Source organism: Myodes glareolus, chromosome X (genome assembly GCF_982192425.1).
Source record: "Myodes glareolus chromosome X, mMyoGla1.1, whole genome shotgun sequence".
NCBI classification, from domain to species: Eukaryota; Metazoa; Chordata; class Mammalia; order Rodentia; family Cricetidae; genus Myodes; species Myodes glareolus.
In genome coordinates, this window is record NC_142053.1 from 71,739,797 (window position 1) to 71,757,719 (window position 17,923).

Consider the following 17,923-nt stretch of genomic DNA (forward strand, 5'->3'; position numbering starts at 1 on the left):
TCTAATTCTGTCCTTTTGAGAATGTTATACAAACAGAATCAAACAGTCAATGCCTACTTTCAAACTCACAACCAATGTTATATGCACCAATAGCTCAAACTATTTTGATGCTAAGGGGTTTTCCTTGTAGGAATGTGCCACAGATTCCTTTATCCACTAGCCTTGCCTGTTTAAAGGATATTCAGCTTGTTTCCAGCTCTTGTATGACTGAAAATTGCAATAAGCATTTATGCAGTGGTGTGTTGTTTCTTTAATGTCTTTAATGTCTTTTAATGTCTTTTTCTTTAATGTTATAATTGCTATTGTTGCGACAAAACACGTTGACCAAAAACCAAGCTGGGCAGAAAAGATTTTATTTTCTTACTCTTCCATATTGTTGTTCACTGCTGAAGGAAGTCATAACAGGAACTCAAACAGGGCAGAAAGCTAGAGGCAGGAACTGATGCAGAGGCCATGGAGGGCTACTGTTTACTGGCTTGCTTCCCGTGGCTTGCTCAGCCTGCTTTCTTATAGAACCCAAGACCACCAGCCTAGGAGTGGCACCACCAGTGTACCATGGGCTGGGCCCTCCCTCATCAATAAGTAATTAAGAAAATGTCTTATGGCTGGATGTTATGGAGGCATTTTCTCAGTTAAGGTTACATCCTTGCAGATAACTCTAGCTTGTGTCAAGATGACATGAGACTAGGCAGCATATCTAGGGTAAATAAATACTTGGGAATATGATTCCTATGTTGCTTAATAAGTGTATGTTTAAATTTATGAGAAATCGTCAATTTTCCAGAATTCCTATATCACTTTGAATTTTTCCCAGCAGAATAAAAGAATTTCAGTTGTTCTTATTCTTCACTACGGATATTATGGTCAAGCTTAACCTTTATAAACATAAATATAGTATGGTAAAGAATCTAAACATTTTATATGAACCTAATCTGATATTATAAAAATCAGAACTAACGTAAGAGCACTGAAAGAGAAAATATATAGTATAAACATACCTTTTCTTGCTGTGACCAAACCTGCCAGTCCTGAAGCTGTAATCACTCCCAGTTTGGGAAAAAAATCTTGAGGAGGATTCTTCAGATAGACATATGCATCTGAGGAGACCAGTTGAGAATGAATAAGAGCGGCTGACTGCAATTGGACATTCTATATAAGTATAGTACAGAGCAGCTGGAGATTAGCATGTTACAGGAAGACAATATCATGTTAGAGAGCAGTTTAAATACTCTTCAAATAAAGTACACGAAAAGCTGAAATGGACAGAAACAAATCACTTGGTATAATACTAAACTATAAAATCAAATTTATCTTCCATAGGTCATTTAATACTACTTTCTTTGTCACATAGATTATTATTCAATGAACTATAATGCTAGAAGGTACAGCTTAAATATGACGTACCATAAAATAAATTCCTGACTGTGTATGTTTTATATACCTACAATTAGCAGGCTTCTACTGTTACCTGTTTAAACACTGGTAGGATCCATCAAGAATTAACGATATCTTATGAAGGAATTTTGCAATTAGACACTTCTTGTCACTATCTCCCAATAACCTCATATTAGCCATTGGTTAAAGATCAAGATGAGAAGTAAAAATAGACAAAAACATATAAAGCATAATCAAAAGTATATATGCCTCAGTGTTTTAAACATTAGAATTGTTTTCAGATCTAAAAATATACTCTTCTATCATAGTTATTTGATGGCAATCACATACATAACTATGCTCCTCAAGATTAATGAAGGACAGCTGGGTATATTGATGAATATATTAATCCAGCACTTGAGATGATAAGACAGAAAGATAATGAGTTCCAGGTTAACCTAGGCTACACAATAAGATGCTGTCCCAAAAATATTGATAATGTTAATCCTTAGTATATATTAAGTAATACTATTGCAAATAAAGTTTATTGTAGGTACCTAAAATTTTAGATGATATTTCTTTTTGCTTTCCATACATGTTTAATTTTGACAACAGCTCTAAGCATGGAATATCAGGAAGTTATGACTGCTGCCAAATACCATTAAGGAGCTAAAGCATCAAATACAATTACTTTCCAATATTAGGTGAAACATATCAAGATGAGTGATAGCTATGTCATTTCCCATCAATTGATTAAAAAGAAACGCATGATGAATTTAACACTCATTTAAATGAATTAGCAAAAGAGGGGATAAATCTTTACCTTATGCTTTATAAATATACAATGTGGACTTTCAGTTAAAAGTGACCTGAGTTTAAACCTGGGTATTGCCTCTGAATAACCTTGGGAACCTAGTTAAACTTTCTAACCCTCCATTTCTACTCTGTAAGAAAAAACTCAGTAGCTAGAATAGCAACACTCAGCAACCTAACAAGGCCTTAGCATATAATAAATTGTAAAATAAATAGTATATACTATTTGTTATTATTACAAATAAAACCCAGAATCTATCTTCTACATCAGTATAATCATTACAATGGGTAATATACTATGTTTATATTTTTAAATTTTACACAATATAACTTAAAACCATAATATGTTTCTATCTATAGAGGGTTTACTCACCTACCTTTACCAAACTGTACTGTATCCACTATCCCATTCTTCATAAAGATATAAACACCCTAAGCAAACAAAAAAAAGGAACAAAAGAGAATGTTAATTTTTGAAGTGGTTGATCAACACAGCTCACAGTTTTGAGATTACATTTAGCTTTTGATTTAGCACTACACTCAAATCTAGATCCAGATCTTCTGTTTGCCCATTGAGTACACCCACTTACTATATCATCCTTTCATCTCTTACTCTCATTTTACTTAACATAGTAATTCTGGTGTCTTTTTTTTCTCATAGAAGTGGATAAAGTAATACCTTTAAAATAATCAGTGATTTCATAGAACAGATAACAAAAACTTTATAATGGCCTGAATAAAATGAATGAATCTTATATAAATCACGAAGGGAGGTCTATCTCAGCAAACACACAACCGTCTGACTAGTAAGGATGCAATAGCAACAGCATAGTGATTTGCAGAGAAAAAACAAAAACAGGAAAGGCCTAATGAAAAGCACTTTATCTCTTACTTTCATCTTAGTGTGCAATTAGAATGAGAAAAAAACAAATGAGGCATTTATTTTTAAATAGGAACACAAATTCTCCATAAATCAAGATTATATTAATCCACCCAAGGAATTAACACCCTAAAGCAATGGGTTTTTGGGGGGTTTTTTTTGGGGGGGGTTGTTTATCTGTTTCTAACTTACTTGAATGCCAAGATACTGCCACATTCATTGAATAGTGGGTGTTGTCTCACTTACATTAGGGAAAGTATGAGTGATTTACTCAGAATCTTGATATATTCCAAGCTGGATTCTATTGCGTAAACAAGAAAACCAATCTAAACATATAACCTCCTTATGTATGAAACCATGAGATGGAAACAAGAATAACAGATATTTTCAGTGCAGAAAAACAGAAACAATTGTATTAGATGGGAATGAGATGTCTTGGTCTACTAATTTTGTCTCATTTTAAGAGGGAACAGAGGTGTTCACCTGGCTTAAAACTATACAAACTAGCATAAAACATAAAGTGCCACTGAGACATTTCTCTTGGGGGACTGTCTAAGAAAACATCGGCTGCAGCATTAAAATATTTACTGATCTGATTTTGTACCATTTAATCATCAAGGAAGAAAACTGGTCTTTGGGGAAATTTTCCTTAGCTGTGTTTAGGAATTCATTTTCTCCCACTGGGGGGCACTGTTACCTAAGTTTCAATAGACTAAGCGAAGGCTAGGAGCATGCTCTGAATTTGCACTACATGATGCTACTTTTCACGAAGAAGTAATTTAAATCAGGCCTTTTTTTTTTGAGGAATAGATTGCGTATTTAGGAGAAAATTAGAGAGGAAAAGTTGTTTACATTGAAGATGAAATGCATTTGAAAGTGCCCTTCATCAACCTATTTGCTTCAGCATATTAACAGAATAAAATGTTCTTTCAGTCTTAAATTGGGTGATAGTTACAATAGCAATTTAAAGATCTCTCAGGAACAATTACCTCACTGAAGACACATCTGAGTACACTATAGAAAATTAGGTCTCAAGAGACCTAAGTCTGAATCATCTTGTTCTTGGCATATAGCCTGAGGGGTATGACTCAGACCACAATTAGTTATGATGTTTCCTGCAGAGATCACATTATTAAGGGTGACTAGCACAACCAGTGCCCTGGAATTGTATGACAAGCTCAAACTTTCAGAAATAAACCCATATCACATTTGAAATCTCATAGAGATTGATCAGAGTTCACTGATTAGATAGTTCATCTAAGGATGCTATCTTTTATAGGTTCACTGATTTTCTTGATGATGATGATAGGTGTGTGTGTGTGTGTGTGTGTGTGTGTGTATACGTGTGATGTGTATATGTACATACGTATGTATGTGTGTATGTATGTGTATTTGTGTACATATGCACACAGTGTGTATAAATTCAGGCAGAGGAAAACTTTGTGGAGTTGTTTCTCTCTTTTCTCCTTTCACGGGTTCTGAGATCAAACTCAGGTCACCAGGCTCACAGTGCAATTGTCTATACCCACTGAGCCATCTCGTCAGCCTCAAATTTTCTTTTTAAAAGGAATATATTAGAATTATACATGACAAGGAATCTACGTCTAGAAATCTTAACAACATGGCAGCCTAAACATGGCCCTCACAATGATACTATCAGTTGACTTTTCAATTAGGATATAGGAAATCTCACAAGGCCTCAGTCATAGATTAAGAGCCATAAGAAATTAATTAATGGCCTTTAAGAGAAGGGGAATCAGTGTTCTCTGGAAACAAGCTCCCTGATAGGCTATCCAATGCCAAGTGGTCAGTCCTAAATATATATACATATGAGCAACACTAAACAGACTCAGCAGTGCATGTGTGCACATGTGTGTACACATGTGTATGTACATCAATAATAAAGGGGTAATGAAATTGAGAGGGAGTGGTGGGTAGGCAGGAGGAGTTGAAGGAGGGAGAGGTTGGGGTAGAACTGATGTAAAAACAATACTCATATACTGATGTAAATATGGTGTTACCAAAAAATGATATAATAAATGCTAAAATCAAATATGGGTTGACAATCAGGATACATTTGTTGAAGTAAAGGCTGTGATTATTATTCTAAAATTAGAAAAACACTAGTATGACTATTACTAAGATCTTCACAGTAGAAATGTTGACAACACACAACTAAATTTATATGATGATGATAATAAAACATCAGTGTGCTATCAGCTTCCATCTCAGTCAACAATTTCAGCGGAGTCTAGTCTTGCAGCCACACTTGACAGGGTGCTAAAGATATAAATTAAGCTATTCTGGCTTCTCTAGCTCAGCCCATTTGCCCGATGAATGACACTGAGTGGCCTCAGGCAATACCACATGAATAGAAGAATCAGCTGTCTCAACTGTCATCATATCCCTAATTCTCAAAATAATGGGCCATTATACAATGCTTGATATTTTAAGCCACTAAGTTTCAAGGTGGTTTTTCTCTTTTAAAAATACATCTATGAATACCTGAAACAATTAATTAAAACACTGCTATTTAACTACTATCAAAATAGACTTACCTTCCACCAGCCAACATAACGAACAGCTGTAGTACGGATTGATGCAAAGCCCATTTGTAAATAACCAGGCTGTTCTTCAACATATTTAGAATGGAGAGGTGGTGCAGTATATATGGGGAGCTGAGGATAGAATAAAGTTCATGTCAAAAACAAATAGCTGGGATGCCTTTTCCAGCATTGTGTCAAAACAGGAATCATCATTGACCTTCCATGTAAAAACCAGCTAAAATTGTCTATAGAATCTACAGATATATGATAAACTGATCATAACAACTATTTATAAAGGCAGAATCAAGTGATGTCACATATAGTATGACCCAGTGGGTTGTTCTGTTTGTATTTTGTTTATATGACAGGGCTTCCCTATGTAGTCCAAGCTACTAAGCTTCACTATATAGCTCAAGGTTCCTAGATAGCCTCAAACTCAAGATTTTCCCGCCTCTGCTTCCTCAGTACTGGGATTACAGATGGGGATCACCATACCCAAAAGACACATTAGTTTCAATTTTTGCATTTTTAATTGAATTTTATTTGATTATGTGTATATATGTGTGTTCACATATGCTATGGTGTGCACATGGAGGTATATTGGAACTGTTTGTCTCAGTTCACCATGAGGATTCCAGGGATTGAATTTATGTCATTAAGCTTGGTAGCATGAACCTTATCTTAGTTAGCATTTCTACTGCTATGATGAAAACACCAAGATCAAAAGCAAGTAGGGGAGGAAAGGGTATATTTGGCTTACACTTCCACACTATAGTCCATCATAGAGGAAGTCAGGACAGTAATTCAAACAGGCAGGAACCTGGCAAAAGGAGCTGATGAATAGGCTATGGAGGAGTGCTGCTTACTGGCTTGCTCCCCCTGGCTTTCTCAGCCAGATTTCTTATAGAACCAACCAGTATTTTGATGGTACCATGCACAATGGGCTAGGGCCTCCTCCCTCAAACACTAATTGAGAAAATGCCTTACAGCTGGATCTTATAAAAGTATTTTCTCAGTTGAAGTTCCCTCTTTTAAGACAACTCTAGCTTGTGTCAAGTTGACATAAGACTAGTCAGCACAGGTCTTTACCTGCTAAGTCATCTCACCAGTCCTTAATCCTACAAAATTTTATCTGTAAAAATCTGGAAAAGCTTTCCCCCTTCCCCCTGGGGCCACAAGATCTCCCCAGAGCTGCTCCCTTACATGCTGAGCCTGGGCTGTGGGCTCAGCCTGGCAGGGGCAGTTCCTGTGCTTTGAGACCCTGCCTGAGGACAGGCAGGGCCTGAATCAGCTCAGCCACATTCCTGGCCAGCAAGAGACAGTGAACTTCTAGCAGACATCCATTGGAGGAGGGGTGAGTTTGCTCCTGGCCCGAGGTCTTCAGCTAGGAGGAATTCAGACTTTCCCCGCCTCCCTCGACTTTCTGGTCACCCTACAGTGGTGGCTCCACCCTGTGCAGCTCTCCTGAATCCCATCCCAGCCTTCATCCAGGTACACCTTCCTCTCTTTCCCCCTTCCCCCTGGGGCCACAAGATCTCCCCAGAGCTGCTCCCTTGCACGCTGAGCCTGGGCTGTGGGCTCAGCCGGGCAGGGGCAGTTCCTGTGCTTTGAGACCCTGCCTGAGGACAGGCAGGGCCTGAATCAGCTCAGCCACATTCCTGGCCAGCAAGAGACAGTGAACTTCTAGCAGACATCCATTGGAGGAGGAGTGAGTTTGCTCCTGGCCCGAGGATGTGCTCTTGGATTGGAAGAATCAACATAGTAAAAATGGCAATTCTACCAAAAGCAATCTATAGATTCAATGCAATTCCCATCAAAATCCCACCAAAACTTCTTCACAGACCTTGAGAGAACAATAATCAAGTTTATATGGAAAAACAAAAAACCCAGGATAGCCAAAACAATCTTATACAATAAAGGAACTTCTGGAGGCATTACCATCCCTGACTTCAAACTCTATTACAGAGCAACAGTGTTGAAAACAGCTTGGTATTGGCATAACAACAGAGAAGTCCACCTATGGAATCGAATAGAAGACCCGGGTATTAACCCACAAATAACATAGGAACACCTGATTTTTGACAAGGGAGCTAAAGGTATACAATAGAAGAAGGATAGCATCTTTAACAAATGGTGCTGGCATAACTGGATGTCAACCTGTAGAAGAATGAAAATAGATCCATATCTATCACCATGCACAAAACTCAGGTCCAAATGGATTAAAGACATCAACATTAATCCGACCACTTTGAACCTGATAGAAGAGAAAGTGGGAAGTAGTCTACAAGATATAGGCACAGGAGACCACTTCCTAAGCAGAACCCCAGGAGTGCAGACAATAAGAGAAACAATGAATAAATGGGACCTCCTGAAACTGAGAAGCTTCTCTAAAGCAAAGGACACTGTCAGTAAGACAAAAAAGCTACCTTCCGACTAGGAGAAGATCTTCACAAACCCCTCATCAGACAAAGGTCTGATCTCCAAAATATACAAAGAACTCAAGAAACTAGACACTAAAACTCTAATTAACCCAATTAAAAAATGGGGTACTGATCTGAACAGAGAATTCACAACAGATGAACTTCGAAGGGTCAAAAGGCACTTAAGGTCATGCTCAACCTCCTTAGCGATCAGGGAAATGCAAATCAAAACAACTTTGAGATATCATCTTACACCTGTCAGAATAGCCAAACTCAAAAACACCAATGATAGCCTATGCTGGAGAGGATGTGAAATGAGGGGAACACTCATCCATTGTTGGTGGGAATGCAAACTTGTGCAGCCACTGTGGAAATCAGTGTGGCGGTTTCTCAGGAAACTGGGAGTCAACCTCCCTCAAGACCCAGCAATTCCACTCTTGGGAATATACCCAAGAGATTCCCTAACATACTACAAAAGCATTTGTTCTACTATGTTCATAGCAGCACTATTTGTAATAGCCAGAACCTGGAAACAACCTAGGTGCCCCTCAATAGAAGAATGGTTAAAAAAGGTGTGGAACATACACACATTAGAGTTTTACTCAGCGGTAAAAAACAATGACATCTTGAATTTTGCATGCAAATGGATGCAAATAGAAAACGCTTTACTGAGTGAGGTAAGCCAGACCCAAAAAGAGGAACACGGTATGTATTCACTCATAAGTGGATTCTAACCATAATTAAAAGTCTTTGAGCCTATTATTCATGATCCTAGAGAAGCTAAATAAGAAGGTGAACCTGATGAAGATTATTTAGCTATCCGCCAGGAGATAGGAAATAGACAAGAGTCCCAGGTAACCTCGGGTGCATGGGGGGTGGGAGGGTTGTTGGAAGGGGAAAAGGTTAGAGAGAAGGGAGTAGGGGAAGAATTTGGAAAGATCGGTGGACTGGGATGGGGGGAAGGGAGGAAGGATGAATATGGGATCAGGGAAGAATATATTTCAACTAAGGGAGTCATTTTAGGGTTTACAGGAGACTTGATTATATATGGGATCCCAGGTCCAAGGAGAGATTCCCAGATTGTTCTCTGGACAGAGGAGAGGGTGCCTGAACCGGCCTTGGCCCATGACCATACTGATGAATATTTTGCTTATCACCATAGATCCTTCATCTGGCGATGGATGGAGATAGAGACAGAGACCCACATTGGAACACTGGACTTAACTCCCTAGGTCCAAACGAGAAGCAGAAGGAAAGAGAACGTGAGCAAAGAAGGCATGACCAGAGGGAACCTTCATCCGACGATGGATGGCGATACAGACGGAGACCCACACTGGAGCACCAGACTGAGCCCTCCAAGGTCCAAATGAGGAGCAGAAGGAGGAAGAAAATGAAAAAGGAAATCAGGACCGCGAGGGGTGCGATCACCCACTGATACAAAGGGACTGATCTAATGAGAGTTCACCAAGGCCAGTTGGACTGGGACTGAACGAGCACGTGATCCAACCAGATTTTCTGAATGTGGCCGGATTCTCTGAATGTGGCTGGCCCGGAGTCTTTCTGAAAAGCCATTGACAATAACACTGGGACTTGTTTCCTCTGCATATACTGGATTTTTGGGATCCAGTCTGTTTGGATACTCACTTTCCTGGACCTGGAGGGAGGGGGGAGGAACTTGAACTTCCCACAGGGCAGGAAACCCTGACTGCTCTTAGGGATGGAGAGGGAGGAGGAGAGGGAGTGGGGGGAGTGGGAGGGTGTTGGGAGGAGGGGCGCAAATGGAAACTTTTATAATTTAATAAAATTCCTTTCTCATAAAAAAAATGTCACAGATTATTGGGAGACAGAGAAAAAAATCTGGAAAAAATCCAAATAGTAAAAGGGGAATGTGCACAATTAAATTAGATTATATCCATACAACAGAATATCGTAAATTAGGGCAAAATTTAAAAACTATAATCACTATAATCACAGTGTTGGGCATCATGGTGTATGCCTTCAATCCCACTACTCAGGAGGCAGAGGCAGGCATATCTCCACAGGTCTCAGGCCAAACTAACAATGTTGATAGTTCCAGGCCAGTTGGAACTACATAATGGGATCCTGCTGCAATTAAAATAAATACAAATCAGTTACAACCACATATAAAGGTAAGGATGAACTTCAAGAAAATACTATTAAACCAAAAAGCTAAGATGTAGAAAATTACATGCAAGCATGTACCATAAATACATAATTCAAATGTATATAAACACCCAAATTGCTTAGCAAAACAGATAAGGTACCATAAAGTTTTAGTTTTCTTTGTTTGTTTGTTTTTAAGGAACTAATGGAACTGGAGAAAAGGCTCAGCAGTTAAAAACAGTGGCTGCTTTTCCCGAGGACCTGAGTTCAACTCAGGCAGCTCACAATCACCTTCAACTCCCGTTCCAGGGAGGATCTGACACCCTCTCTGACCTCTGCGGGCACAAGGCACACATGTGGTGCACAGACAAGCACACAGGCAAAGCACCCATATTTACATTAAATAAAAATCAAGAGAAAAAATAAAATAAATAAAAGGGAACAAAACAAACTCAGTGGAATCATGGTTATAAGTCAATATAAAGGGAGGAGAATACAGGAGATTTTGCCTTTTCCTCTGAACTGTGTAGCAGCCACATGGTTATTCACTATGGTTTTATATTACTGGTATTTATACCTTTCAAATGTCAAACACACTCTAACCAATATTTAATAAAAAACAAATGCAAATATAACAATTATAAAAATAAACAAATAAGAACTGATTTACTTAAAGAAAGAAATGATCTTCTCCTCAGGATGTAGCACTTTTCCATGGAGGTTGGTGAGAATATAATTGAGGAGACTCAAGTTTCCAGAATAACAGAAAAGGAACTAGATGACTAATGGCTTTGGACCTGATCTACTAGGAACAAACATGAGAATTAAATGATAAGAGGGTAGATGTAAAAGATACCTATGTGATATGGTACATATGCTAACTAGCGAGATGTCTGCCTTGCACATTATTCTTGTTTTATAATTAATTAGCTCTTTGCTACCTATACTAGGATTAAAGATCTTCTCTTTTCCCTTTCAAACTAAGGCTTGAATTTAAATTCATCACATACCTATGTGTATTTATGAGTGTCATAAATATATAATTTATATTAAAGATGATATAGATATAGATTAGTTATATATTGGTACAAATATAGATATCAGGTATATTATAGAGAGCCATCCCCACCCAGAAAAGAAATCTAGATGTGGTAATGTTAATTTCTATGTTTGTCCATCATAAAGTTTTGGGTTTTTGTTTCTTAAGGATAGAGCTGGAGAAATGGCTCAATAGCTGTTCTTCCAGAGAACCTGAGTTCAATTCCCAGCATCCACGTGGCAGCTCACAACCACCTCTAACTCCTGTTCTAGGGAGGATCCCTGGGCCTCAAATGACAATAACGTAAGTTAAATTCATGACACTGAGGGATTTAGAAAAGAAATTTCCAGGGATATTCATTGCTTTACCATTTGTTCTAGTGATCTACAAATTTCTTGGTTAAAAGATGTCTATCTCATAGCCCTGTAAAGTTGTCTATTGAAAAAAGATTTAATTATGTTCACCAAATGGCACTCAATAAAGCAAGAACACATTGATCCTTTTTTAAAAGATGTTTAACAAGAAAAGTTGAACCATAAGTTTTTTGTTTAGCTAAAAACTTAACAAAAATTTAAAAAGACCAGAACACCTCATTCAGTGTATTCAGATTTCATTTTAGATTTAAACAGAGGTACTGTTCATATTACACGGTAAAGGTGCACTGACACTCTGTGCGCACGTCCTGTTTTCATCCTTTTGACACTTTACATTCCTGAAAATTAGATCCTGAGTTTTAAAAATATTTCCTAGCATATAGCTAGCAACCAGCCATGTTTAATAAATAAATGAATTATTTTCAATTAATGTACTTGGAAATTCTGTATGTTCTATAACAGCAAAACACACTACTTTCGATGTTCAAAAATTTGAGTCCTTTCAGAGAAGGTGGCTGCCTGGAAACTGCTGCCCTGTGACCTGGTGAAGGAGAGGAGTCAAAATAAGAAAAGGGAGATTAAAATTCTAAAGAAATAAAGAAAAGAAGAGCATCAGAAATTCTCAAAGTGACTTGCTATTTAGTTTTCTCTCAACTTAACACATGCTAGAGTCATCTGAGAGGAGAGAACCTCAGTTGAGAATATGCCTTCATTAGAATGGATTGTAGGCAAGTCTGTGGGCATTGTCTTGAGTAATGAATGATGTAGAAGGATCCAGTCCACTGTGGGTGGTGCCACCTCCGGACAGGTGGTCCTATTGGTCTAAGAAAGCAAGCTGAGCAAGCCACAAAGAGCATGACAGTATCATTCTTCCATGGCCTCTACTTCAGTGCCTGCCTTCGGTTTCTGCTCTGACTTTCCTTCATGATAAGCTGTAAGTTGTAAAGATAAATAAAATAAACCCTTTCTTTCTCAAGTCACTTTTGTTCGCTGTGTTTATCATAGCCATAGAGAAAGCAAAATAAGCCAAGCAGTGGGAAGGTACCTGAAAAGCAAGGAGAAAAAAGACTCATGTTAGAGAAGCCAAGCTGAAGAGAGCTCCATCTGCATGGCTCACTGACTGTTGGAGGATGGGAAGCAAAGAATGCCTCCAAAAATTAAGCCAGGCAATCCTGGTGAAAGAGACAGAATGCCCTACTTCTAGGATAACCCCAAAACCACAACAAGCCTCAGCACCTGTTCTAAGTTTTGATGAGAGAGTAATTCCTTCAGTGGACAAGGCAGCAGAAGAGAATCCTACAAGTCACTCTAAGGGCAGGAGTTAGGCACTCTAACGATATAGAATTCATTATTTAAAACTGAGCTACCTGGAGGTCTGAGAAAAGGGGGCAACGATAAGTCAGGGAGCTTAAATTTCATCTGCCCCAGCTCTAGGATAAGAGAGAGCTCTGGGAAACACTTATACAGAGGAAGTGATAGGACCAGACACCTACAGGCGGAAGAATGAAGGTGGCAGGAGGCTCATGGGACCATATCTCATCAACTGAGAATAGCACTGGCATTTGATAGCTCTGGGCCTAAGCTCGGTATGTGAATCCATCTCCGGAACCACCACCTATCAACCCTGCTCTGCTATAGACACCAAGAACTGTGAAGCTCTGGTGATTCACCTGATACCCTCACCTGCATTCATTCAGCAGAGTAATTAATACTCAGAAGATCTTCAAAGTACAAAAACAAATAGCAGTAATATGGTTGCATCTCATAACCCCAACCTAATTGGAAGACACCATATAATTACAAGATGAGCCACCACAGAGGGTACAAGCTGAGTAGTATGGGGCAGGTAAAAACCTGTCCAGCATACAGACTGCAAAGAGAAATGGACAGCAAAGCCCCTGTAATGCAAGCAAAGGCAACTACTAAAGTGAAGGCAGATCTGGCAGACATCAGACTCTTTTCTAATAAAGGCTCAAAGCCAGCAGAAGACATGAACAAGACAAGAGTGCTCAAACTCAAGTGTCTCTCCCCATCATGAATATAACCAGGAGTATCCAATTTGAAAGAGCCTAAAATAAGCTGTTCCAACATTTAAATGTTATCTTCCCATGTGCTTCCCATTTTCTAAGACCCCATTCATTTTTCAGTCTTCTCTCATATATTACATCCTGACAAATTTCCCCTCCCTCCCCTCCCCCCAGCCTCTCCCCCACCTTCCTTCTTCTCCAGATATACCCCACCTCCATCTCTCCTCAGAAAAGGATGAACATTCCAAGGACATCAATCAAACACACCATAACATACTACAAGACCAGGCACCAGGCACATACCATCACATCTAGGCTCTACAAGATAACCCAGTAGGGGGAAAAGTGTCACACCAGCAGGCAAAAGAGTCGGAGACAGCCCGCGCTCCCACTGATAGGAATCCCACAAGAGCACCAAGCTACTTAATCATAACATATATGCAGTAGCCCGAGGTCAGACCCCTACAGGCTCTCGGATCTCTTCAACCCCCATGAATCTGAGTCAATTGATACTGTGGACCATGTTCTTGCGGTGTCCCTGACCCCTCTGCTTTCTCCTATCTGATCCTTCCTCCACAGGACAGCCTGAGCTCTGCCTACGGTTGGGCTGTGGGACTCTGCATTTGTCCCCATCAGTTGCTGGTCTCTGTGATGACAATTATCCTAGGATCTGGGTCCAGAACACTGTTCAGGCAGGACAAACTGTAGGTCGAAGGTTTTGTGGCTGAAGACCCCATTCTTAATGGTTTGCTATTAAGAAAAATATCACCATTTTTGAAATTACAATTTTGTGTTTCTACTAAAATATATTATATATTTTAGATATCTCATAACTATTTCTTTATACTTATAAAATATATAACATCTATTATGATAAATGTAGCAAAATACCTATATAGTTTTTCCATTATCTCTATATCATTCAAAATTCACAAACTTTGGTAGGTCAATTACCTGTTCTGGTCTTACTAGCTGCTTTTTGGGTTCCTCTTCTTTGGCCAGATGTACATTTACAGATGCATATATCAGACCTGCAGGCATGGTTGTCAACTTTCTCATCTGAAAAAGACATATCGAAAAGACCACTGTAGTGAAAAGATCCTCTGTTTCTAAGTTCCTGATAAGTATTGGGGGATTCTTGGAAGATATGTTAAATATTCAACTATTGCAAATTACTTTATCCATTTACATAAACCCCTTGTGCTGCCTTAACTCTTGTAGAGTGCAAAAATCTTGCTGTCTTCTGCCAAGTCTAATTTTAAATGAACATGTATTTCTAGAAGTGGTAACATCACTTGCCGAGCATGCGCAAAGCCCTAGAGTGTATTCAATACTACAGAAACCTACTGCGGCAGGTAGTACATGCTGGTAATATTAGCACTCAGAAGGTAGAGGAGAAAAATATGAAGTTTAACAGTGATCCTTGGCTACGTAACAAGTTTAAGGCCAGCCTGGGCAACATAAAACTATGTCTCGCAAACCTCAACTGAGAGGCTGATAAAGATGGCTCAGCAGGTAAAAGCACTTACAAGTCTGTGAACCTGAGTGAAATTCCTGATACTCACATAAAAAGCCAGATGCAGCAGCACACACCTGAAATACCTGGGGAAATGGAAGGTAGAAACAGGAAAATCTCCCAGAAGCTCTTGAACCATTTAATTTGGAGTATGTCATGTCTCAGAAAGAAAGAGAAATTCTGCCTGGGAAGTTGAGAGTTGTCATCCTCTGACCTCTACAACCACACCATAGTACGTGGATGACTGCACTAACACACGCACATCACACAGGCACACATGCAATCAAAACTAAAAGGGCAGGGGAGATGACTCAGCTAGTAAGGGTGCTTGCCATCAAGCCTGACCACCAGCATTCAATCCCCCAAGACCCAGATAAGAAAAGAGCCACTCCACAGACGAGTTGTCCTCTGACCTCCACATGAACACAGTGACACATGTTCACCCTGGTGCATGCAAAATAAATAAATGAAATATAACTCAAAAACATGGAAGATTTGGGGCTATTCTGTTAATATTATGCTTTCCAGAATCATCCACTTTCTTGAAATTTTCATATGCCTTTAACTGTGTGTCAAGCCTATAAAACTAGGAAGGGGAACAAGAAAGGGTAAAACCAGACAACATGGAAGAAGAAGAGTGTGCAAAAAGCACAACAGTGACTTAAAAAAGCAAAAGAAACTGGGTATAGGACAGAAGTGAGGGTCAGGGCAGGGCAGTGGAAAAGATGAGAGAAGACAATCTACTGAACACATGTTGTTTGGAAATGCCATGGTATCTAATACCCTGTATGGAAACATAAATGCAATTTTAAAACAAAGAAATACCAGGGCTAGAAAGATGTCTCAGTGGTTAAGAGCACATACTGCTCTTGTAGAGGATCCGAGTTCAGTTCTCAGCACCCAACTGACAGTTCACAACTTCCTGTGACTCAGCTCCATGGTATCCAATGCCTTAGACCTCCTTCAACACCTGCACTGACACACAACATCCCCGCATCCACATAATTTAAATTGTGCTTCATTAAAGTTTTTAAATAAAGAATCAAAATACCACTCACTCCAAGGAGGCTGCAAAACTAGTTTTTACTTCAAAGCATCGCAGTAAATAATATATACTTTAAGGTAATATAGTAAGTATAATTTTTTAAAAATAAAATGATTATTAGTTATTTTAATATGAGAGTAAATTCACAAGTATAATACATTTGAATTCTCTATTTTTAGCATATCTTTTGGAAATAAAACATTTTTAGTAAAACATTAATATCTGGCTGCAAAGTGGCTCAGTGGATAGAGCACTTTCCATACAAATAAGAAGACTGGAGTATGGATCCCTGTCATGGACTTTAAATAGCTCAAGAGCCTGCGAGTCAGCATATAATCCCAGCACTAAGGAAACAGACTCAGAACTCCTAGAGACAAGCTGCCTAAATAGATTAGCCAAAATAGTGAGTTCCAGGGTTCTGGTTTCGGTAAGAGATCCCACCTCACTGAATTAAATATGGAAAGTGATCAAGGATGATAAGTAATATCAACCTCTGGCCTACACAGACACACACATACAAGCAAGTGCTCTCACACATGTGTGCACTCACATACAAATAAACATGCATACTCACATCACACACACAGAGAATGTTTAATGCCACTACTTCTAAGTGGCAAACAGTTATAATCCCAGCACTAGGGAATCCAAGGCAGGAAGGCAAGTTCTAAATCAGGTCTGGCTTTACAAGAACTTTCAGATACATGTCTCTTGATAATTCTGCTGTTGTACCTAGATACACAATATATTCGTGACAAAAATTCAAAATTATTAAAACTGATGCCGTAAAGCATGCTTACCTATGAACTTAAGGAATTTTGATACTAAAACTCTATGATGATTATGCGAAATAGGTCAAATCCATAGTATTTAAAAACTATTTTTTCCTAAGATAGTAATCCCTAGATAAAAAGAAAAATACCTTTGATGTATTATAACATATGGACAGTCTTAGAGTAGTTACATTATTTCATGCAATACAGTAATATCATCTAGACTTTAAAATAAATTCACATGAATTGGTTGGTAATTAAGATCTAATACAAAAACAAATTAGCTTACGTTATCCTTTTCAAGTACGAGTTAAAACAGTGAAATAGATGCTACTCCATCCGCAAAAAGGAGTGGTTGATGGCACAACATGCTGAAACAGTAAAGCAAGGGCTGGCAAACTACAATGTTGGGCCAATTCTGGACTGAGTTCTGAGCTAAAATAATGATTGTAAAGCATACTTTAAGGTTTCTAAAAGGAAGAGCAAAGAAGTAAATGTGACTACAGACCTCATATATTCCACAGAGCCAAAAGTATTATCTGACCCTTAGCAGAAATACTACAAAACATTGTCAATTTCTGATTTAAAAACAAACAAAATTATTTTTAAGTACCAGAGGAATTTAAGAATACTATAAAATTATAAGGTAAGGCTGTCAATTAATCAAGTAGCATTAAAATTAGGAAGAGGTGCTCTAGCTTTAACAAGAATGACAGAACTTGAGCTAAAACTATTTGTAACTGCAAAAGTAACAATTTGTCAAGGGCAAATTATAAATGAGTTTTTTAAAACCAATGAGAATTAAAACTTGTTCCTCCCAAAAGAGAGCAGGCCTTAGGAAGAGCACTCTGTAACATAAAGATTATAAATAGCAGAGATAAACAGCACATTACTCTCTCATTCCAGTACAACTCATCCCTTACCAGCATTTTTATAATGAAAATAATTGATTCTTGTTATTTGTGACTGCTCTGCTCTATAAAGTAGCTGGG

The 17,923-nt window shown here is 38.5% G+C and overlaps 1 protein-coding gene across 4 annotated transcripts in view; it reads right to left on the reverse strand.

Moving 5' to 3' along the window:
• Positions 1-17,923, reverse strand: part of Apool (apolipoprotein O like) — a 55,812-nt gene that overhangs the window by 17,001 nt on the left and 20,888 nt on the right. For all 4 annotated transcript variants that reach the window (XM_048417849.3, XM_087902581.1, XM_087902582.1 and 1 more), the window contains exons 2-5: positions 14,552-14,656; positions 5,626-5,745; positions 2,565-2,619; positions 999-1,097 (exon numbers count right to left, since the gene is read on the reverse strand). In XM_048417849.3, the coding sequence (XP_048273806.1) occupies positions 999-1,097; positions 2,565-2,619; positions 5,626-5,745; positions 14,552-14,656 (379 nt within the window). The remainder of the gene's footprint in view (positions 1-998; positions 1,098-2,564; positions 2,620-5,625; positions 5,746-14,551; positions 14,657-17,923) is intronic.